General features: G+C 43.6%; 1 protein-coding gene across 2 annotated transcripts in view; it reads left to right on the plus strand.

Annotated features, from left to right (window-relative positions):
- Window positions 1-24,066, plus strand: part of CABLES1 (Cdk5 and Abl enzyme substrate 1) — a 74,252-nt gene that overhangs the window by 37,663 nt on the left and 12,523 nt on the right. Inside the window, exons 3-7 of one of the 2 annotated variants that reach the window (XM_040586113.1) lie at window positions 1,654-1,746; window positions 8,556-8,633; window positions 18,832-18,931; window positions 20,431-20,587; window positions 21,379-21,482. In XM_040586113.1, the coding sequence (XP_040442047.1) occupies window positions 1,654-1,746; window positions 8,556-8,633; window positions 18,832-18,931; window positions 20,431-20,587; window positions 21,379-21,482 (532 nt within the window). The remainder of the gene's footprint in view (window positions 1-1,653; window positions 1,747-8,555; window positions 8,634-18,831; window positions 18,932-20,430; window positions 20,588-21,378; window positions 21,483-24,066) is intronic. The other variant, XM_040586114.1, reaches the window with a different exon arrangement.

The following is a 24,066-nucleotide window of genomic DNA, read 5'->3' on the forward strand; positions in this document are numbered from 1 at the left end:
TGGACTGATGAGTAATCTGACCAGTGCATGGTATGCTTTCAGGTCAGCTGTTTGGCGAGGCAACAGCTTAATTTTGCATGTCTCTTTATCTTAGGACCTGTAATTCAGCTGGTTCGCGGCGGTGTTTAGCCTATAGATTTGTTTATCCACTTGCAGATTGGCTGTCTCTCCCCACCTCGAAGCAAAGACTTAATAGCAGAGGCTGTACTAACTGGCCTATTACCAAGGCTTGATTATTTCTACAAAGCTTGCTGCTGAATGCTTGCCAGCATGTTACGGAGCATTCTCATAATTGATTCAAACGTGTATAATTGGCAAAGATAAACACGAAGTATGGTTTGCAAGGCAGTATTTTTACTTGCTAATTTGCAGAATTGGTGGTAGAACCTCTCTCAGTGGTATTTTCCCGTGAAGAAGCTAACAGAGCTAATTGCGACCAGACGGTCAGGGAATCTCATGGATTTTACTAACAGGAGGAAGGCAGAAATGGCAAAGCAATGGGGTCCCTGTCTTGGGGTGCATCCCTGCAGCATGATGGCTTTTGGGTACAGCAGCAGGGACTGGCAGTCCCTGGTGGCTTGGGACCCGTGGTCTGTGGTTTCAGTCCCACAAAAGGACCTGTGGGAGTCGGGAAGCTGCTGAACTCTGCCGATGCATAGGAGAGGATGGAAAAAATAGGTTAGGGAGGCTCAATGCAGACAGACTGTGCTGGTTCTGTGCACCGGTCGAGGATGCTTGTCCCTTAGCTCCCACAGATGACGCTGCGGCTGCGGTCCAGCAGCCCTGGCTGCGCACTGAGCGCGGGAGGTCTCCGATGCCTGCGCGCTCCGCCGTGCCTTGCAACAAAACAGCACTGAGATGAAACAGAGAAAGCTTTCACATGTGCTGTGGTTTCAGCTGATTAAAAAGAGCAAGGCTGAAAGCTGGGGGGAGGATATTGCTGTTTGTCTCATTTCTCCTCCTTCTGGCAATTTCTTTCTCTAACTGCAATTTTAAAAGTGCGTTCAGATGTAAAATAGAATTAAAGATTAATGTTTTGAAGAGTGATTTTTTTTTTTTTAATTTTTCCCTGAGGTAATTTATTTTATTTTCAGGTATTTTTGTGCTGTCAGGAATGTGAAGAGTAATATTTAGAGTTAAAAATAATGAATTATCTTTGCCAATGAGAGATTTTAAATGTTTCTGAAATTAAAACAAGAAAGAACTTTCCTCAGTAGCCCCTTTGTCAGTAGCAGAGGACTATACAAATGTGTGGGTGTTGGCGTGGTGGGAAAATCGCTTATTTATCAGGTTTTATTTTAGTTTAATTTTTTTCCACTGAAAGCTTGGGCTAAGCTGTCATGGCCATTACAGGAAGTTTTATTTTGCTGAGATTTTGTTATGATTGTTTTTTTTGTGTTTTTTTTGCATGAAGGGAGGAGTGGTGGTGCCTTTTCTTACAATTATTTTAAATATTTTTTTTTTTATTTGAGCTGTCACATTTCTAGACTTATTGTCTTTATTGTTCTTGCTGATTCCTAACACAGGGTGACTTGAATCATTTGTCTTGTCTTTCCTTCCTGCCTTTGTGTAGACTTCTTGGCCGTACAGCAGAGAACTGAGTCCTTTTCTTGTTTTCTCTTCCCCCCCCCCTCCCCGTGATTTATTTTTCAGATGTCGAACACTCTCAGGATCACCCAGACCAAAGAACTTCAAGAAGGTTCATTTTATCAAGAACATGCGGCAGCATGATACCAGAAATGGCAGGTACTGTGCATGCAAAGGCTGCTTCTACAAAGGCAATCCATGGGCGCGAGGGAGAGGGCAGGGTCAGCATCCTTGTGCAAGAGCACAGCGTGCCATTGCCGCTTACCGCATGTGATGGACTTTAAAATAGTCTGTGAAGGTGCAGGCTGCAGTGCATGCTCCTTCCTCGAGGGAAGTACGAGTCAATGGAAGTGCTGGCCCATAGATTTTTAAGACCTGTGTCTCTTTCATACGAATACCCTGCGTGAAAGGAAAACGCGTGGTGCTGTCAGAGTAAGCTAGGCATAATCTGGTTGTTTTTCTTTGAGGGTAGTGCCAGGTGCTAAGCGTGAGAGGGGCACATGGCCAAACGTGCCTGGAACAAGTTTAGCAACAAGTGAATGATACTTCAACATCTGTTAGTGGATACAAAGTGCTGGCTGGGTAACGCGCGGCTGGAGGTGGCTGTGGCAAGGTGAGGAGCGGGATCCTTGTCTTCAGGGCAGACGCAGGCAGAGGGGCTCCTGGGGGATGTGCGAGGGGTGCAGCTGCGGCCGCAGCACCCCCAAGCTGGGACCTGCACTGCCCAGATGGCAGCCAGAGGCACTGGTGGGACCTGTACAGCAGCGGTCGGCTGGGACTTCCCGTACTGCAGAGGTATGGTGCCTGTCGTCATGCTCCCATCAGCAAAATAGGTTCTTTATGGCAATGTCATCCATCTCGGAAGTGAAACTAGCTCCTCCCTGCTTATAAAGAAGACATCTGCCCTCTGTGCTTTTTTTTCCCAAGATAGTTTCCCCATGTGCCTAGCGTTTTTATTCCTTCCAAACCTGAATAGGTTTGCAATAGCCTACCTGAACAGGTTGCATATAGACCAAACCGTCCCACTGAGAACTGACCCATGCACGTACCTGTTCGCATACAGCTGCCATGGGTGTGAACCACGTACGTTCCTGTGGACCAGCTTGTGCGTGTAGCCTGTGGTTTCCATCAGACATGGAATGAGGTCAATAGAAATTGTGACATTATGTTTGAACCACAGGTTTTATGAATTGAATTCTGGTAGGTGTTACTTGGCTCGAGCAAAATTTTCCTCACATTTGTTCTCAGACGTACAATTAAATGCAGTGAAAGGTAGTAATCAACATAAATGTTGCAGAAGGTGGGATGACGGCTTTTTAGAAACAGCTCTTACAGCAAACAAACGCGTACAGAACTGTTGGCTGTTGTTTGACTAGCAGCTCATTATTGTCATTACAACAAATACATGTGGAAATCAAATGCCGAAAAGCAGCCCTCTAACTTTAGTCTGTTTTTTGCATAAATAGATGTTTGCTCTGGGAATTTCTTACAGCACAAAATACTTGTAAGTTATTATGCAAATTCCACAGAGAACGAGTAATTTCTGAGATGTGTTTATAAAATACATGCGTAAGCCTGATAGAAACATTACCTGCAAAAAATGAATAAATACTTGATTCATAAACTCTTTTATCTTTTGCAAAAAAGTATTTGTAGGATATATGCAGCATTTTATCTTAATTCATAGATCAGCCATTATGTCTGATAATATAACTGATTTTTTTTGCTGAGAAGACAGTGCGAAAGCTTCTGTTATTCGACCGGTTTCTTATCTTTATTAGCAGACACAGTTTTCCAGAATATTTTCATAATCATAGTGAAGATCTCTTTATCTAGCATACAGATACAATTAGCATATGATAGACAGTTTTGGAAGTGCTTTTCATCCTATGGACAAAGAGCCACAGTAGTATTAGCTAAAAATAAAATGCAAAGTCAATACTTTGTGTCACCGTTAAGGCCAGCTAAGTCTAGCAATAAGTAATGTGAGCGCATACCTTGTTTTTATGAGAGATCTGGATGGTGTTGCAGTTGCTGAAGTTAATAGGCATTCTGGATGAAAAGGACCTTGAAGTTCAGGTGGATCAGCTTTATGTATTCATCGTAAAATCAACAAAGTGTATAAGTACCTCAAGACATCTAGAGCTGGTGTCCTCCCCAGTTCCCCAGTGACACAGAGGAGCCACAGGTATTGGAGTGGATAGAAAACCCTTGTGGGGCTCCTTCCCATGCCCAGGACCTCGTCCCAGGCAGCTTGTGCATGGTCGTGCAGAACACAGGTGGTGTGCCAGGCTGCAGTTGGGCTGTCTGAGCTCTCTGCAGAAGTCCTGACCCTTCTGTCACAGTATGTCAGCCTTTCACTCAACTTGAGGAACCCAGCTTTGAAAGCATCTGTCTACACAGGATGTGTTTTTGAATTGTGAAGTTGATAGCTGGGCTATAAAATAGCTAGCGCTTTTAGTAATTGTTTTACTGGCTTGTGACTGACAGTGAAGAAAACTGCAGCATGGATGATAGCTCAGGGCACCTTTCTCTGGTAACTGCCCTTGTTTGTGGCTTTCAACCTGTAAAGTGACACGTCCTTGTCCTGTGGTACTGAGAGCTCTTCCCCCTCAGCCCCAGGGATGGCATGTGCTGAGCAATGATGCTCTGGGTCCAGCCTTCAGCAGTCCAGCAGCAAGGCAGGACTGGCTGTGGGAAAAATAAGAGTTCAGCTATTTAGCACAGAGGAAAACCACCTATACACAGACACAGACCGCAGCTTATCAGGCAGTCCTTGTAAAGCTTCCTGTTGATGGTTCTGGGCACTGGTTAAACCGGTTTCTTCAGATTTCTAGGACATGGCTTATTAAAGGAGCTGGAAAATTACGTTTCCTAGATTGTATTATCAAAGCAGTCTTGTAAAATAGCACAAAATTAATTTTCCCATTAAAAGACAAAGACAAGTCAGCCCTGACATACAAATTAGCACACGTAGCCACCGGTGTGTGGTTTTACCCACTTTACTCAGCATTATTGGTGCTATCTTCCCTTACTGTGAAGCAGATTTCCTATCTAGCAGTAACAGGCCACCAAAGCAGCAACCTGAGCCAGCTGAACAAACAAATTCATGGTGAGAACGGGACAAGAACATTTCTACAGTCATCCTATATAGCAGATAAAAAGCAGTAGAACAATGCTCCTCTCCCACCCCCATGCCATTGCTTTCTTAATTTTTTTGTTAGCACACAGATCTAAGCCCTTGTCATTGTGGAAATGCACACACATGTGCTTTTAAGAGGCTGACTGTTTGCATTGTCCTCACAGTTGATAATTACTCTCAGCCACCTTCCCATAGCCCCAGCCTGGACTTGGGAGGATCCAAAATGATGGCTGCTACCCAGGCAGCATCCGTGGTTTCTGTGTACACCTTTGCGTGCAGGGCAGCAAAGCCCTGGTAGTCAAACATCATTGGTCAGGTATGAGAAAAGCGGCTATAGTGTTCTGTATGTATATCACGTTGCCTGATCACAGCCTTTTCAACATAGTCAAACCTAGGCAGATGCTGAAAACCCCAGACATTATTCTTCTTCAAGCTAAGCAAATTCCTGATTCTGTTGAGCACCTTGTGCTCAGTAAGGTTTTTTAGTTTCATAACATACACCTCCTTAAAGAAGTAGGAAGATTAGCTTTTACAGTCTCAGACAGTTGCACATTGTCAGAGCTCTCTTGCAAAATAATGGTTGCTCTGCACCATAGTAATTAGTACAACTTCTTGGTGAAATGTGATGATTAGAGAGTTAAAACCTTTTCAGGAAGTGATTTTAAACACGTCTAGGTGGCACAGTGGCAGTCAGGGCTCATAAACCTGCTCTGACTCAAGCTGCTTTTGATGTCGAAGATAACTCATTCAGAGCTGCACACGATCATAGATGCCCTTTGTTGAAGAGTTGAAAGCCAGGAAAATGCTTTTCTCCCATAAACAATAATCTGATTTTCTTGACCAGCAACGGGCTTCCACCACACCTTCTCCAAAGCATACTTTACAGCAAGTTTCTGGACTTTCTGTCCCAGCAAATCATTGCAGGCTTTCAGAATTTTTTTCTTTTCCTTGCCTGTCACCAGACCTCTAAATGAAATGCTGTTTTATCCCTCCGTGTTGAGCTGCTGACCATTGCCGTCCCTGCTTTTCTTCCAGTCCAGCTCCTAAGGCTGTTTTGCACCAGCTTCCTCCAGCAGCTCTGCAGATAAGGTTTTGTGGCATCATGGCAGTGGAGGCAATGGGCTCCTCTCCTGCTCAGCCTGGGAGATCTTTATGTAAAGAGAGTCCCTCAGTTTATGGAAAGAGAGGCAATACTTGGGTCCCAAGAGAAAGAAGTCTGAAGAAACCTGAGGCTGGGCTGGGGGCTTTTTATTTACCTTCTGGTCTGATTCTTTCTGATACACAGAGCAAGTTTTCCGGGGTAACTTCCCACTGCTGTCTTTGCTTGTGGATGTAGAAGCACCATTGTTTTTTCTGTTCAAGTTTTAAGAGATGAGGGGGTTTTGTGTAGGGCACTGGTGGAAGAGCTGTATTTCCAGAAGCAACCAGAGGGACTGGAGGGAATACGCTTAGTGCGTACCATGGTTTTCCAAATTCAGAGATGCTTTCTGATGTCAGTCTTGAAACCTGTGCCAAGTTTCATACATCAGCAAACAAGGCTTCCAGTGAACAAGCAAGCTGTTGTGAGTAGCAACCATTCAGCAATAAACAGTGGCAAGCACAAAATTAATCATATGCCAGGTTTTTTTGCTTGTAGATTGCCTTTCTCAAATGTGAAAAATTATTCCCCCCTGCTGTATAACTTACTGCTGCACCATGACACAATCTTATAGGATCTGAGATACTTACCATTGCAGCATTCAGACAAACGATGACATCATACTTTATCTGCTGCAGGATAATGTCCTAATGCTGTATGCATGTTTATTATTAGAAACCCTCCTTTATTAAAGGACAAATACCACTTTGCTTTTAAACGTGCTTTTAAGGAAGAAAATAGGATTGCTGTAACAGAATGATCCAGGAGAAGGAAAATTGATCATTCTGCATTTTTCCAAGCATTACATGCAGCAGCTCTCTTGGGGTTCTAAACCTTTTCCAAGAACGATGAGTAAGCTGGTTCCTTAAGGAAATAGTGTTTTAATAGCAGCGTAACTGCTACAAGATTTATAGATGCATATGATGGTGTTCGGACAGTCAGGAACAAAACAGCTCACTGGGGGTTTTTGCCCAGTTTTGCCCAGTGTAGGACAAAGTTTGAAAAATTCAGGTGAAATCCTCACTTAACAGATCTGTGGCACACAATGTCAGAAAAACCAATGCTGGAGAGCAGAGCAAGGAAGTGCAATAGCCCTGACAAGCATCCTGGCAGTAGGTGCTAGCATTTGGACCCAAGTGGAGATTTTTAGAAAGGTGAAACATTAGTAAATTCTAAATCTAATCAGATCAGAAGATGGCACAAATTGCCATCACTGTGTCCTAGATGAATTCGAGGGGATGCAGCCTGTTGGCCAACTTTAGAGGGAAGGAGGGTCCTTTTAGTGTGCATTGTACAATTGTCAGAGTCCTGAAGGTAATAAGGAAAGAGGGTATATTTATAAACAATCAGTTATTTATTGGCATTTTTTTATGTCTTGCATCTTGATCAAGCTTCTCTTGGCTTCTTGCTAAATCTGCATCTCCCAAAACTATAATAATGTAGCTATTGGCAGTTCGTGCAGTTTTATGGAAAGTGGATCTTGACTTCAAGGTGGTTCTGATGTTGCTGAATGATTATGTCAGAGCTTCATGGCTGAAGGTAGCAGCGTGGCTGTAAAAGGGATAGGTTACTCTAAGGTTTGATTTAATGCCACACCGTGACTTTGCAGATGATGCAGAGATTTGGAGACTGGTTAAAAATACAAGGCGTTTGCTGTGAGTGGCCTGTATTCTGAGATAAGTTCTGTGCAGGCAGGTACTGTATGCTCTCATGTAGCCAAATCCTGAGCTACCTGCCTATAAGGAATGAAGGCAAGCCATGCTTACGGGAGGTGGGATTCATCCCTGACCGTTAGTGACTGAGATAGACGTGGCGCTGGAGGAGAAGGGGCAAGGAGCTATGGGATCTGTGCCTGTGTCCCAGTCGTGTCTGAGTGTCAATGTGACATCAGAACCAAGAGGGCTGGTGTGGTCACTGAGCACAGAGGCTGGCAGGTCGTCAGGGCTGGGCACTGATTTGAAAGGTAAGACTGAAAGATGTGATGTTTCTATCTGCCATCTGTGCAACTGCTGAGGCCACTGATACTGCCCAAAGAGCCAGAAGGGTGATGGGGGAAAACTGGAGAAGACTCAAGGAGGAACCTGGAAAACAGCTAAAGGATCTGAAAGCTTAGGATAATGGCAAATTTTGACTTCATCCATGAATCAGGCTATTTCAGGAACAAGAAGCTGAAAATCAAGGGAGTCCTTTGGTTTAGCAGAGAAAGGCCATGACCAGCAGCTGGAAATTCTTTGTCCAGTAAAGCCAACCACAGAGTCGTGGTGTCTTACCAAAGGTGGTTGGTGGTGTGTGTCACCTGGGTTGCTGCTGGGTTTGTCTGTTTAGTTTCAGCCATAGTGGTGGGTTGTCAGAATAGCCTCTTGCCTCTCTGGGTGAACTCCTTCCACAAGAAAAACACCTCTCCTGGATTCCAGTAATGTATTCAGTTCTCCCTAGAAAGTTCTGTAGAAGGGATGCAAGTCCACTACTCATTCACTATGTAATGTATGGCACAGGTTTCAGCACTTCTGTAAAGACTCAGTAGCATGATACCCAACCTGTAAGATAAAAAAAGAAGAGGGACAAATCATCTGTGATGGAAGTTTTACAATTATTAATTCCTCAATGGTAACATCTGTTGCTTTGCTTATTGTGGTGGGATTTTTAAATTTTAGTCTTTGATTTCTTTTATTTTCTTTTATATTTTAGAATAGTCCTTATCAGCAGCAGAAGATCCTTCTGTAGCATATTTTCAGTGCTGCCATATCGAGACTGTACCCAAGTCGGGTATGTATATTTATACACATACTACATAGTCTTTCTGGGCCTGCATGTAGACCTGATAACAGACAACAGCATGATGGAGGCTAATGCTTTTACATATCTGCTCTGAGAAAAGATAAATGCACTTAGATATATTTACCTTGTGGAACATTACCAAGTTAAAACTGCAGCTCTCAGTCCCCAGGTTATTTATATGTGTTGTGGTATCTTTGATTATTTCACTGGAGAAAATTCCCCCCTGAAATCAATGTTCTTGAAAAATGCACTGTTTTTATCGTTTCTTTTGCCTTCACTCATCTTCGACAAAACGAGTACTCTAGACAGTACAACTTTTATTTTATAAGCAGTCTTAGCTTTCTCATTCTCTCACGCAAACATGATGCTACTGTATCTAGATTCCCAGAACCATAGAGTAATACTTGGATGAAAACATAATAGCCTTTTATTGTACATTTAGCCATTGGTCAGATCATTCAGTCAGTGAAAACAGATTATTTTGGCCATAATGCCATATAGGCTCTGGTTCTGGTGTAGGCAACATCCGTGGAGCTGCCTTGCATCCCTTGATGTGCTGAGACACTAGACCTTTGATAGAAAAGTTTATTCAGATTGAAGCAGTTCTCCAAAGACTGAGAAAACTTTTTGCTATTCCACTGAAACCGCAGAAGTGGAAGAAACGGGATTTGGTTAGGGGACATTGCCGTGCGGGCTGTGGGGCACGGTTTGCTGGGTGCCTTCAGAGGTGCTCAGCACAAGGCTGGGAAGGGCAGTGGTGGCTGGCGGCAGCTCTGTGCCCCTGGGGCAGAGGAGTGTGAAGCGTGGCCACTGCGGGCAGCTGAGAGTTGCCTCTGGTTGGGGTCATCTCAGCGCCTACAGGGCGCAGAATTTGGGGAGGTATTCAGCTGATACACTGAGGTGGGTTTGAAAGACTGACAAATCGTCTGGAGTCATACTTACCCAGTGCATAAAAGATGCATTTGGCTTGTACTTTGCAGCCATATATTTAATTCGGGAGAATGACTCGCCACAAGCTGCTTGTGCATCAGTAATTCAAAACAAAGGGAGATTATTTTTAATGCACAAAGGAAAGGAGGCACCTTTGTAGGAGAGCTGACTTGCTGTTGGGTCACTTGCAGTAAATTTTTTCCCTTAAACTGGGATGACACGTCAGGCAAATTATTGACTGGCAGCTTTGTTCATTCTTCTTGAGTATACTGTCATTCATTTATGGTCATTGCTCTGTAGAAATGACCTCTTTATTGAAAATTGAGTGTATTTTGAAATGCTGATGACTGATTATACCTTCTAAATTACATCAGTAACAAGTCCCAGCTGCAAACCTAAATTTCAGCATGTAATACCTTGTACCATGCTTGTGCATTGTGCAGCAAGAAGGGCATGGGATGAGAAGGTAGCAAGTGCTAGTACAAAACAATTCAGCCCTGTTCCCTTTGCTAAAAAGGCAAGATTAAAAAAAAATGCCCTCTGTGTTTCTTCCAGAGCATCAGAGGAAGAGAGAAACAATTCACTGGCACCTCCTTTCCAGGAACAGCTGGTGCAAAGGACAGATGAGGCAGTGTAGCATAAACTGTAGCCACTCTGTTCAGGCTGCACAGTGTTTGCGTACTTTGTTGCAGGTTGGATGTGTGGTAAGAGTGGGAAGAGACACGGGTACTCTTTTGGAGTGCTGTAGTGACGGCATCCTTTAGCTTTGCTTTCTTTGAATCTCTGGATTGCCTATGTCTGTCCCTAGGCAAGATGTCCTGGTTTATGTTCTGTAGACGTTACTGAATAGTTTAGGAAAAGAAAAAAATCGTTGCAGGGAACCGCGGGCACATTTGCAATCAGACTGGAGTAAGCCCTGGCAGGAGCAGGAGAGCGGGGTAGATGTGCGTGCAGGGGGGGCTATTCCATGTGAGAGGAGCACATGGCAGAGCTGCTGCTGCTTCTCCACCTCTGCTCTGACTCAGGGCACTGCAGCCAGTGAGGAAATCTCCAGGCGCAGCTGTGTTTTGGGGAGGCTGCCAGTCTCCATTGTATTGCAGGCAGCACAGAAGAGCTCTACTGTATCAATGCTGGCAGCTAAACTGCACTAACAGATCCATTTTAAAAACCTGTCTGAAGGCAGTTCCTGCAGTCACAGCTAAATTCTGTGTACTTGGCCACGGTGGATGGGTCAGCATCGCCCCTTACCAGTGAGGTGCAAGCAGTGTACTCTAGACTGTGGCCTTTTCCCACCCCTTGTGCCAGGGTCAAGCTACAATAGCAGGAGCCCTCCCCAAACCCCCATCTAATGTGAGGATTAGAGAGTTTTTAAGTGGTTGTGCAAATACAAATGGATGTCAGGGGTGCGTGAGGAGGATAGCCATGGAAGTACATGACAGGATGGTGTTTGAGCTGTCCCCTGGAATATATTTCCCAAATCCCCCTTCCCAGCAGCCAGGCAGCTGGCAGCTTACCGGAGCGCGGCTGGCAGCAGGCTTTGAAGGGAAACATACTCCAGGGCGGCACAGAGGCTGCTGGTGCTGAATGGTAAGTTTTTCCCCCTGCGGTTTCAGAAGGCTGGTCTGGTGGTACTTGCTGGGGCTGAGAAGGAAGGATGCCATGTGTCAGGGGAATTACTTTGTCTAGTTTTCTCTGTTAGAGTGAAGAGAAGCGAAAAGTGCAAAGCAAAGAGTGACATGGTGGGGAGAAAGAAGTCGTGAACAAAGTAATCACTAGAGTTTTCTGTCATCAGAATTTTAATCTGTACCTTGTATCTGATGGAAATCTAATGCTTTAGCTTATAGTGGTTTTGTGCAAGGGAAAAGGGGAGAGTTAAAACTCAATTGACAAAGGTTTTGAGATGTGTTATCTCCTGCTGGGAGGCAGGTACTTTTGTGCATCTGGGCCATCAATTCTCTCCGGGTCTGACTACCTTAAGATTGCCAGCATCTTTGCTGGTGACATGAAGACAGGCACAGCTTCAGCTGTTCCCATGGCCAAGAGCAGGGTAATGGGCAGGACCAGAGCTTGCTTTTCTTCTCCCATCTAGATAAGCAGAGCAGCTGTGAGAGCAGACATAGCCAGGTGAAAGCAATGTAAGGAAGGCTATACTGCAGGTCAAGAGCTGAAAGAGGCACTGAGCATCTTGCCTGCTGGCTTCCCACGGCTCCCAGTATCCTACAGCCCAAAGTCATCAGTCCCTACACGGGGTTGAGTGGTGACTAAGGGCAGTGATGAGAGGGTTGCCCTGCACTGAGGGCACTGTAGTGGTGTCATTGTGTCTGTTACTAAAATAACAGACACACACACACAAACTCTCATTATCATTGCAGACTGATCTGCAGAGGCAGGTAGCACCTACAGGATCCAGCAGCCCTGATAATGTCCGAATGCTTGGCTTCCATGATGTTTTTATAAAAGACCAAGTCATTGTGTGATGCACAGGTTAGAGGCAAAGCAGTTCAGGTGCTAGTGGTGGTACTGCAGGATAGGTTGTACAGTTGCTACTCTTTCTTTCAATGTATTGGAAATTTTCATGGCTAAAGGGTGTTCATGATCTGAATTTTTCTGCTGAATAAAATCTTGCTCACCTGTGAAACAGGCATGCCATTACCACACAAGATATTTTGCGGTAAAGTTTACAAACAAAATGCATACATGAGGAGATGCAGCAGTGACTACTGAACCTTTTTTGCCATTGTGGAGAGGCATTTGTGCTTTGTAAAAATTGTTTTTCCTCTCCTTTCTCACCATTCACTGATGTTATACTGTGGATCATGTTGACACCCCAGTATTCTCTGATAATACTTACAAACTTGAAGCTTCATACATACTGTTATAGTAATACTATTATTTAAGCATAATACTTCAAAAGATGGAAGAGCTACTTTGTGAAAGGTATTGAAACTGGATTTCTGGCTCAGCATCTGCTTTATATCTTTCTTGAAGGAGATGAGAATTAATCCACGTCTAGTTCTGCAGATAGGCAGAAAATGGGATGTAACGAGAGTTACCAGAGTTGTGCTTTGTGCAGCCCCTGAGCTGCTGTGGTGCATACCTCCTTTGTCAAAGGCCGTCACAGTGGAAGCTCACAGCAAGTGGAGTTGAGCCTTGGTGCTGTTCCTCCTTCAGGACAGGGGGAAATGCCTCAGGTCACTAGCAAATAGCTGCCCCACCACACTGTGCTCAGCATATGCGTGTACACATGCATGCTGACCTGCTGGAGACCCTCAGAGGGGATTTGTATCATGGTAGACCAGAGTGGAGCTGTTTGCAGATGGATTAAACAAGAATTGAAGGAATTACTCATTTGGAGATGGGCTCCATATGGCTTGAGGTGAATTGGATTTCAGCCCTTTGAGACAGGAGCTGGGGATCAGACACAGCAGATACTAGCCTTTTAGCCATTAGTCAGGTCATGCTCCAGGGTCTAGGGTCACTGCACATGTCCCCAGGGAGGAACTGTGAGCGCTCCCTGTGCTGGCTGCAAGGGAATGTGCCTGCAGGTTTCTGCCCACTGCACTCCCCAGCACAGTCTGTGCAAGGGCATTCTGTGGACCCAGTCAGGATGAAGAAGGACCAAGTTTAGCTCTGCCTTCAGGGAGCTACCCTGGAAAAGGCAGATTTCCTTGGCAGGGGAAAAAGGGAACCCATTCTCCATTGCTTGCCTGCTCTTGGAACTTCCCTAGGCACCACTTCTTCAACTTCCAAGGAGATGGTACAACTCTGACAGTCCTCATGGATGTTGTCAGAGTTGCTCCATGTGGCCTGCAGAAAAGTGCTGCATATGCTTGCAGCCAACTGAGAGCAACCCAGTTCTCACTAGAATTTTAAGGTTCGAAAAAGGTGATGGCAGTGTCTGCCCATCACTGCTAGAGGTGTTATAGAGGAGGATGAAGGTACCATATTGTCTTTCCTCCAGGAAAAGAAAGTAGCGCAGTTAGTTGGGTTTATAGTTCTGTTGTGTTGTCGTCTTTTTTTCTTTGGCATGCATCGCTGCGGTTCATAATTTAGAAACGTGTTTTTGAAAAGGAACTCTTTAGGCTTGTTTTTGTTAATGGCAAAAAACATTTACAGATTGAAATCATAGCTATTCTGATGTTACTTAGTTTTGTGATGTTGTAAAAACCTTTTAAGAGCTTCCAAGTTCCCGTGAAGTCCTGCCCAGACGATGAATCTCAAGGACCTGGGGCAGGAGAGCTGGTGGTGTCGCTCTGCAGATGTGGCACTGCAGCACGGCTGGTCTTACCTTCAGCTCTCAGCCGCAGGGCTGGCAGTGACTGACTGCCATTGGAGCTGGACGTGATGAGCTACAGAATGGAAAATCCAGAGCATCCCATAGTACATGTCCTTATAAAACCAGCCAGTTCACCTCATCTTTTATTCTTCATGTCACTGAATTAATTAAGTGGTTAGAAACTTACATGCAGCAGGCATAGCTGCTGAATATTGCTGTCTTTACAAGAATATAGGTATTCATCTGACTAAACTTGCCTCCAGTTAAAGGAAATAATGCAACATGAGTAATTGAATGGATAGAAATCCAGGAAATAGACCGTTCTGAAGTAAAAGCAGTAAGTCGTCAGATAAAAAGAATTGTGTCCTGAGAAATGCTACAAACCAGCTTCATCCAGTTTCCGAAGACAAATCACTGCTGAATTTAACTTTTAATTTAACTAAGTGCTGACCAGAATACTAGTAAGTTCAGTGATGCTGAGAGCAAGAGGTTCTCAATACCATCACCCCAAATAACAGGTAGCCACAACGATCAACAAGTCCATAGGCCAGGCATTCCCAGTGGCCTTTGTTACCTAAACTGAAATCTTTGTTCGTCTTCAGTGTTTAAACTGAGTAAGTCGTGTGCAAAATGAAGCATTTTGGTGAGGTTGTCTTGCACGCCGCACCCCTGCTGTCAGTTATGTGGCAGGTCAGGTAACAAGCATTGCAGTGAGTGTGGAAAACAGGAATATTTACAGAAGTGAAAGCCTCTAAATTGCCATAAGGATAGTAGCAATAAGCACATAGCAAAGCAGGATACTCTGTTCTGTCCTTCCGATTAGTTACCAAGTTCCTCACAGTTCTTCCCCAACAGATTTTTGTATGCGAGGCAGTTTCGATTAAGTCATCAATCTCGAGTGCTTTTCCTGAGCATTTATCATTCTGTAGGCCTGGGGAAGAATAACTACCTGGTTTTAGCTGATAACAGGGAAACTTAAATAGCCCTGCTTTTCTTTACCATTGCCCATTTTCTCTCCTTCTCCCAAATTGAACAAAGACCAAAACCAAGTGCCTATTAGCTTTACAGAAAGACACATAAATCTGGGTTTTTTCCCCCCCCCCGCAGGACTTCTCAAAACTAATCATCTGATGTATAAAATTTATAGAGCCACTGTTGCTTATTTGTGTGAGTTGCCTTCTTCCATTAGATTGAAATTAAACAATGATTCTCCAGAAGCTAATAGGTTTAAATTTTGAACTTTTACTCTGTGTTGGGCAAAACATCAGGACAGAGTGCTGACACCTGAATATGTTTAGAGAGAGAAGGGTACTACTGGCCCATTAGAGCCATCTTTCCAGGAGTTTTTCCACCTCCACTCCCTGTAAATTGCCACTGGAGTTGTTGTTCTAAGCAGCGCTCATGGCATTAGGATCTGAAAGCTCTCAGTCAATTAAAGCAGGCAGTCTCAGGCAGCAGGAGATCAACTGCTGGACTGGCTGGCAGCACGTCTTTTCCAAATCTGTCACTGTCCTTGTCCTTATAAACAGAGATAATAAGTAGAAATTTACGGTGACGGGTAAGAACAGTATCTTTTCTTTTCTTTTTTTTTTCTTTTTGTTTTAGAATAATTCTCAACAGTCGGGAATCACTAAGCATAGAGTGACAAAAGATTTGCATCTCTAAATAACAATTATCAGATTCCTTTTTGCAATAAGCAGAAGGCTTTTTCATGTATCTAGAAATCTATTTAATATTTAATGACCTCCTAAATTATTCACAGGTTAAAGTGTTCAGCTGTTGCTGTCATTTAAAGAGCAAGTGCCCAGCAGGAGTCTTGCATGGGGCTTTGTAGATCACGTCAAAGCATAACATTTGATTCATTAAAGAAATGTTACACTTCCAAAGGTAACAGCTTCCAACTTCCAGTCTGTTAATCCTGGCCTGACTAATAAAAGGCACAGTGAGATTTCCTGTTCTGATCCTTATCTACCTGCTCAGTAAAACTTTTCACCATCCTACAACAAATCTGGGATCTCAAGTCACCTGGTACTGTTCCAAGAAAATCTGTAAACTTTGTTGGGTGGAGAAGCTTCTGGTTCTTTTCTGCAGTCCTGGATAACTAAAACATTATGCTTAGTCTTGCGTGTAGTTTATAACACTGCTCAGTTTTCTGGAAATGGTGTGCACAAATGGAATATCTAGAGCTTGACATTGATGTAAGTCAGGGTAAGTCCCCAGACTTTGTCAGAAACTGGGATCTAGTATTTTACCTCCTAAGGAAATGTCATCCCTGATCTTTCTTCCTTAAGCTTTCCCTGTTCCAATAAGGTGAAGATAGTAAAATGACGTTCCCATGATTGATTTTTGCTTTTTGGTGTCTGCTTGAATCCCTTGAAAACTTTGTTAAAAAGCCCTTTTGGAAAATAAAACCAGAAAATAAAAAATAAGGAAGGGGAGGAAAGAAGTTTTCTTCACTTGAAAGTCTCTTTGCATTCTTTGAAAGCACCCTTTACCACTGGATGTTGGTATGTGCAGTTCCTCCGTCCTATCAGTGATCTAAATAACTTAAACATAGTGAAAGCTTGATTATTGTTATATGAACTGCTTATCCTCCATATGCCTCTGCCGCATGGGGCCCACTGACCGTGGTGCCACGCTGGGGACATGTATCCTGAAGGACTCTGCAGTGGTGGCTGTCAGTGCTGGTGCAGTGGCTGTACCCAAACAACCATCCTGAACTGTTCCCCAGGCTCACCCATTTGGAACGGGCAAAGTGGAAGCATCCCCAAGGTCTTCCCTAGTTGTTCTTCGTGGTTTGGGGGTGTAGGGAGGAAGCAGCTGTGCCAGGCAGCCCTTGGGCTTGCTCTCCCAACAAGAGCTTTGCTGAGGCATTCATGAGCTTTTCATCTGTAATAGGAGGGAGGGAAAAAGATCAAGGCTTGTCCTGCAACAACTTGATAGAGAACTCAAAAAGGATATAGTAAAGTCGCCTGGGAATTTCTTATTAGATGTTCACCAAGGTCTTCTACCAGTGAGAGGAGGATGTGTGTAAGCCAGGATGAGCCTTTGCATTTATATGCAGATAAGAAACTGCACATTGTTTAGTACCGATTTTCCTCAAGAGGGGGAGTTTAATTCTCTGTTTTATGGACAGGTTTCTCTCCAAACAGTAGTATTTTATTACTCTGTTTTACAACACAAGCAATCATACACTACCTAGAAATGTAGAGCATACATAGAGGAGGGGAAGACGTGAAGTAGTCCTTGCAAAACATCTAGGATGAGGGGGAATGACTGCAGTGTTGTTCACAGGGTCCTGAAGGTAAAATCTTCTTTAGAAACGTCAGAAAGATGGGAAAATGGAAGCATTGATGTCCATTGATCTTCAGCTAATGTCCAGGAATCATTCCCGTGTGTGCTCGCGCGTGCCAGCTGACCCTGCTCCCTGAGCACTGATTTCCTTTCCATCCCCAGAGCTGCTCTTTGTTTTTTAAAAGCTGCTGTGGCAACTCTACAAAGAGTGCTGGATATTCTTTTGATGCATTATGGAGTTATCTATCGTTGTCTGTTAATTATTACGTGGAGAAATATCTCCGTGACTTGTCTTCAGAGTCGTAATGGCATTATTTCTTACTCTATGTCTGTAAGGTTTTGATTGGAAGGAAGCTGAACTGTTCTGATATTATTTCAGGTAATTCAGATATTTTCATTTTTTTGGGGGTTGGGATGTTTCTCAGGTCGTGTGTTTCGTAGGTAAGACCTGCTGAAATGGTTACTATTTGGCATTTATCTGTATGAGAAATAGTTCCTTTAAACATGTTCTACACAAGAGCGGAGAGGCTAATCCCATGCTTCTGACAGAGGGTTATTTTTACATAATTATTTGACCAGCCCCTCAGTAACATGATATCAGGAAGCAAGAACGATAATGTGACACTGTGCTAAGTGAGCCCCAGTCAAGAAACCAAGAGCACTTTGTTGGGATTAGGAACTTGATACAGTCTTTTCCTTTGTTACAGAAGTATGTTTTCCAGCAGACGTTGCATTTTTCCAGCAGTAAGATACATGATTTACTGGGCACTCACCAACTGCCATGTTTCACAGAAATAAAATTCGTGATAGGTTGGAAAGGGAAGACAAGGGAGCAGGGTGTGCAGACACAGTAGGAGACAGCCCAGCCCTGCCATTGGGTGAAGAGCCTGCAGGGCTTCTCCCTGCCTCAGTGTCAGCATCTCTCCCACAGTTTTAAGCACATGATTTGACCTCAGCAGAAATCAGCCAGGAAAATATTGAGAGATAAATATTCTGGAGTTGTATACAGCTGTCATTTCAGAGTGCAGATTTGCTTACAGTCTTTTTTTACCGTCATTCACACTTTGGTCGTGATGCTAAAGCATAGGATACAGCCTGGTTGTCTCAGGCATCAGGCATTTACCTCCAAAGTGTAAGATGCTGAGTCCTTCTAAAGTAGATCCCCAAGTTTCCATCCTGAGGTGATGGGGAGCTGGGTTTCTCCTGCCAGCCTCCAGCAGGAGGGTCACTGGGCTTGGACACTCTCCTGCACTTGGAGGAGCAGGAATCCCTCCTGGAGGCTTTCACTGGTAATTACCTCTGCCCAACGGCATAGGGGACGTGGGTGTGTATCCTGGGACTGTCTGTCTGATGGATATATGGCAGTCAGCTGTTCAAGCTAGGCTGTTGAATCTCACCCCAACTGTATATGACTTCCAGTTCCTTCCCAGTGCCAGGTTTCGTCAGAGGCATCCAATGATGGAGAACCTTAGGTGTGGTGTGAGGTTCAACCTGGTACAAGGTGAGGGTTTTCGCTAGAATGTATTTTAGACAACACAAGTGCTGCCTGCTGGAAAAGTTGTCTGGTCTGTGCTTTGCATTGTCCTGTTTGGATTAATGCTGCTGCCTTATTTCAGCATTGGGTGGTAGAAGGTGAACAAGGCATGTGTATTAAGAGCTGTTTCTGCTCTGGTTTCTGTTTTCCAGGGATGTGAAGCTGGACAGTGGACGCCAGTGCCATTCTACTGGAGTGTGTCTGAAAGAGATAATTGGTCTCGAAGGTGTGGAGCTTGGAGCAGATGGGAAGGTGGGGATGCTTCAGTTCCTACTCCCTTAGGTTTTACCTAATAAGGGAAAAAAATGGTTTAACTAATAACAAGCACAAATATAAACACAAACTGTAACACAATAGTTAAATCGCAGTAAGCGCAAACTGTAAATAAGCTTAGCAGAAATTCAGGAGGGCTGCCCAAGCTGTCAATGCAAACAACTCTATCTCCTTGAGGAAATTTGCCTCTGGCAACATCTGAGTCTGTAAAGCATTACTGAATCGTGCAGGCTTCCCCTGGCTCCGTCAGCAGGTATCACTGCAGAGTATATTGTCAGAGGCTTGAAAATAATTTCTGGTGAGAGCTGTAAGCTGTAATTCTGTTTGCTCTCAGTTTTATTTAATAAAATAAATTTTGCTTAACAGTGTATTTTTCCAAAGAGCAGGAAGACAGTAGTACAAATCTGATGAGTATTTCAAAATCCAAGGGTGCATTCACTTGAATAGAATAGGTTATGAATCTTTAGGGAAAGTGGTCCATTCTAGACAATATATAGGGGAGAGACAATTTAAATCATAAATGAAAACATTTTTTGCTGAAAGTCTGATTTACTTTTTACGGTTCAGTTTACCCAGTCTGCTGTTGCATCTGGATTTAAAGGCCCTAGGTCAATGCTGCTTCACATGGTATGCTCACCTAACCAGGTGTCAGGCCAGACCACAGGCTGTAAATTCCTGAGGACAATCTGGCAGCTTATAAAAAAATGAAAGCTCATGTTTTATTTGATACCTGTTCTGACCTCCTCGTAAACCAGTCTAGAGTCTGAGACTCATTTTTTTTTTCTTCAATATAATGTTATTTTTGGAAAATAAACCTACGAGAAGCAAGGCGTAGCCTATTCCTGGCCAAGCATACAAGCAGAGAATCAGTACGCTCTAAAAATAATTTTGTCACAATTTATTCATTCACACTTAGCCCATGTTGGGAGGTAGTAAATGATCTTCCACAACCATTGCTATAAACTGGAACTCACTTATGACACCAATAGGACTTTGCCAGACAAAATCCTAAAGGAGAAAAATAGCAGAGAAAGTGCTTAAGTTTAGCATCATTCAAGTGACTTGCATCTGGCGGCTCTGTGCTGAAGGACCCATAGAGATGATGCTGTTTCAGTAGAGAAGGAGCTGAAATCTGCCACAGAGAAGGCCTACTGAAAAAAACCCAACCAAATTGACATATTTTTAAATCTGACCCTTGAGTAGGATTTTGTAAATCCAGTGTATTAGAGCTTGTGTGTGGGGGTTTGTTTTGTTGAAGAATTAATGCCTTTGCAAAAGCTTTTTTTGCGTGGATAAACTGACTGCACTGAAGCAAATGTGGGTGACTGGTGTTTATTCATCTGTACCTAACTATTAAATCCAGAAAATCCTCTGCTTATTTGGCTTCCCTTGCTTCCAATTGAGATGCACCAAACACCTCCTGCTGTGGCTGAGCTGAGCTGAGAGTAACTGTCTGTTGATTCTGACTTTCTTTTTAGACGGTTTCTTATACACAGTTCCTATTTCCCACCAACGCTCTGGGAACTCGGAGAAATACGATAGACTCCACCTCATCCTTCTCCCAATTTCGCAATGCAAGCCATCGTAGCCTTTCTTTGGCGAGAGCTAACAGCACCCAGGGGAGCATTGATGCAGGTAACTTCCAAAGAAGCCTTTTAATATCCTTGGGTACCCTGGTGATAGGCAGTTATTATGAAGGACAGACACATGTCATGTTTTAGCATCCTCTTTTGCTTAAATTAAACAAAAGTCTCATGTTGTGGGTGAAACACAGCTCATTCCCTGTTTGTTTAGCAAAGCTGGCTTACAGATGACGGAAAGTTAAGTAAACAAGACTGCTGATGGTATTGACAGCCCCTGATGGCACTCGGCATGCCTCCTCCTGTCACCGGCATTGTTTGTTCTGCCTGCGTCAGGCTTATCGTTATGTTCCTTTGCTATGGAAAATTTACAGTGGCAACATGGTAGTCATAAGCTGAAGGTGTAAATCATACTTGTGACCTTTATTAGGCTGGAAAGGGCTGTGTTTACAAAACCGGGCACAAAACATAAGCCAAAGCAATATATGCTGAAGGTATTCTGGCATATTAAGTGAAACAAATCAAAACATCTGCATAAACACGTGAAAACTTGTTGCCAGGGATAAAAGTCATTGTGGAGCTTTATATAATTTTGCAGTTCTCTAAGCCCTAAATTCACATTGACCAGGTAATTCGTAAGCTGTAGGTCCTCTATATCTTTGCAAATTGTACTAGTATTGAAATACTTTTGAGTTTTCAAGATACAGAGAAATCTTTCAACTCTTTCAAAAATCTTGCATGAAGATCACCTTGTGTGTTATCTATGAACTCCTTTGCCACTTGTATTAACTCCAGAGATTCCTTGATGTAATGAATTCCTTTCTTACCTTTATCATCGTTTTATAGGTAGTGACCTGGGAGACTTTGTTGAATATGACCCAAATCTTTTAGATGATCCCCAATGGCCATGTGGCAAACATAAGCGGGTTTTAATATTTCCTTCATATATGGTAAGTGATATGCAAACTTAGGTGTAGAACAGATATGTTTTGGTAACAATATTTTGAAGGTCGAGGTTACGTTTGGCTGTATTTTAAGAAGATTATTATTAATCTACTAATAACAGCTGTTTGGAATGCTTTGTTCTAAATGACAGTTACTTACCAGGACATGTGAAAACAAACTCATAGAGGTATTACAAAAGTAAACGCTTTTATTACTGCTGTATTTCATAAATGCTTTAGATGAAAGGCTTGTTCAAACAATGCGTTCATTCTTTCACATTCAGAGGAAAATTTATACTTCCTCTAATTGGCATCTGTTATAAAACAGGAGGATGCCCATTAGGGTTTTTCTGAAGTCATGAAGCTGCATTGTGTTTCGATGGTTATCATTCGCTCCTCAGAACAGCACTTTGGTGTCTAGTAGAGCATTTGTTTCCCAGGTATTTATTTCACCTTGGGATAATCCTCCCTTTAATTGTAGCAATTACGAGCAGAGCCTGTCTATTTTGCACTGTATCCAAACCTGTAACAATACAGACTTGTAACTGTTCCTTGATCAGTGCTCTAACTCGGCGTTTTCTGCGGTGAGAGATTTCTGTAGCCTTTTTTCGGTTGCACCAGGTCTGGAGACTTTGCTGTGCTGTTTTGGCAGGACTGTCGCAAGATGCGGTGCCGTCGTATGCATGTAAGCATGAATCTGTCTGAATTGTACATCCAAAGTAGTAGCAGGCAGCAGGGAAGAATTTGGTTTTTCTGAAGTGGTGACCTAGCACTCTTACCTATATACAAATAGGATTCGCCACACTGGGATGTAAAGTGTCGTCCATGCTCTCGCTGAACTTGCAACAAAATATATTATTTAAGAAACTGTTAAATTATGTAAAGATATGGGCTTTGTAGGTTCTGTTCTTCCCCCCACCCTGGTCTTTATTTGATAATAGGGTTCTTGGGTGCCCCTTCTTCAAAATAAATGCACTTTTGTGGCTTCTGTAGGTTGAAGCTTATCTCCTTGCTGGCAGAAGCGTTCTGCCTGTTGCACAGAAAGGCTTAATTGAGCTCTGGGGCTGTGTTTGTGCTGAATTTGCAAATGGGAAGTCCAGTGTGTCCTCTGCTTTCTTTCAACCAGTTTTACTTGTAAGGGTTGGCAAGTTACTTTTTGGCTGCCAACCCACAAATCGTCAACCTTTCGGCAGCTACATCTGGGTGGGAAATTATTTGTTGGGTTTTGATATGGTTATTATCGTGGACAGGGAACTGTCTGCCCTCAAAGAGAAAGACATTGTTAACCAGCATCCAAAGTAAACATAGCTTTAGGAGACGTGGTTGTGTTTCCAAGGTTCCTCAGGCTGTGAGCGTCTGCCAGGCGATCCAAATCCTCTAGGATCACCTGAGATCTTTGATCCCTTTTCAACTTGGTGTTGAGATGGGCATGGTTGGGTGAGTCAAAATAGAGCAGCCAGGGTAGCGTCCTGCAGGGCAGGTCTCTGCCCAGGAGCGGGTGTTCCATGCCCTCCTTTTCCATGTGCGGGTTAACCACAGCATTTTGAAGTCCGTATCCTTACTTACTGCAAAAGGGAGCTGACTGGGGATTTCCACTGTGACAGAGCTATGACTACATACTTTAGAGGTGAAAAATGGACTTCAAGGACAATTGTTAAAATCACTGTCATCGTTTATCTAGAATACATCTGCATTGCCACGTGTCTCCCTGCTTTTTCATTTTCTCTAGGGGTTAATTATTGCTGTGTCTGCAAAAATGTCTTATTTGACATTTTGGGGTTTTTTTCGTGAATTTGCCTTCCAGCTGTCACTTCTTCAGCACTGCCTGAGGGTCTGCAGCCCTCCTGTCTCCCTCTCTGAAGGCATGCACTAATCTAAGAAGGATGTAAAGTGCTGTGTTCTTTTGTTGGTGGGAATCCGGGCATGTGCCATGAGCTCTCTTGCAGGAGCTGCACAGCCTTGCAAGAAACCAAGGACTGGGTAGTGGTTCTTAGTGCTCAGCTGAGAGATTTCACAAGGGGCCAGTGCTTCCTTCAGCTGAGAAAAGGGAGGAAAGGTAGTGCGGGAGTGTCCTCGGAACTTGCAGGTTAAACAGCATTTTGCGGCTCGGGCTGTGGGTAAGGAGGGCTTGTGCATCAACCTGGTGAATATACAGGGCCATCTTGGCTATGTAGGAGACTTTACTCACATCCATATTAGACTTCCCTGACTCAGCTGGCGTTCCTCCTCCCTGCAGTTCACATCAGTGCAAACAGGAGCATAATAGGCTGTAATTTCAAGTAATTTTCTTCTCCAAATATAAAAATTGTCATATGCTGCAATTAAAGCAAATTGCAGTCTGAGGCCAGTAAGAAACCTGTGGTTTTTTTCCTGACCGTGCACAGCCATCGCGGCAGTGACAGACCTCTGCCAAATGACCTCAGAGCTGTAAAGCTGCTGTACACAGATTGAAACCAGCCTCTGGTCCTGAGTGGAGTATAGCTGTAATTACCGCCTCTCGCAAGTGCCGGAGCAGCTGAGAGCGGCTCTGATGTCAGCGCCGAACATTTTTTTGTGTGTGGAGAGCTGCAGCTTGTAATTAAAGTTTCGT

The sequence above is a fragment of the Falco naumanni genome, chromosome 3, assembly GCF_017639655.2.
Source record: "Falco naumanni isolate bFalNau1 chromosome 3, bFalNau1.pat, whole genome shotgun sequence".
NCBI classification, from domain to species: Eukaryota; Metazoa; Chordata; class Aves; order Falconiformes; family Falconidae; genus Falco; species Falco naumanni.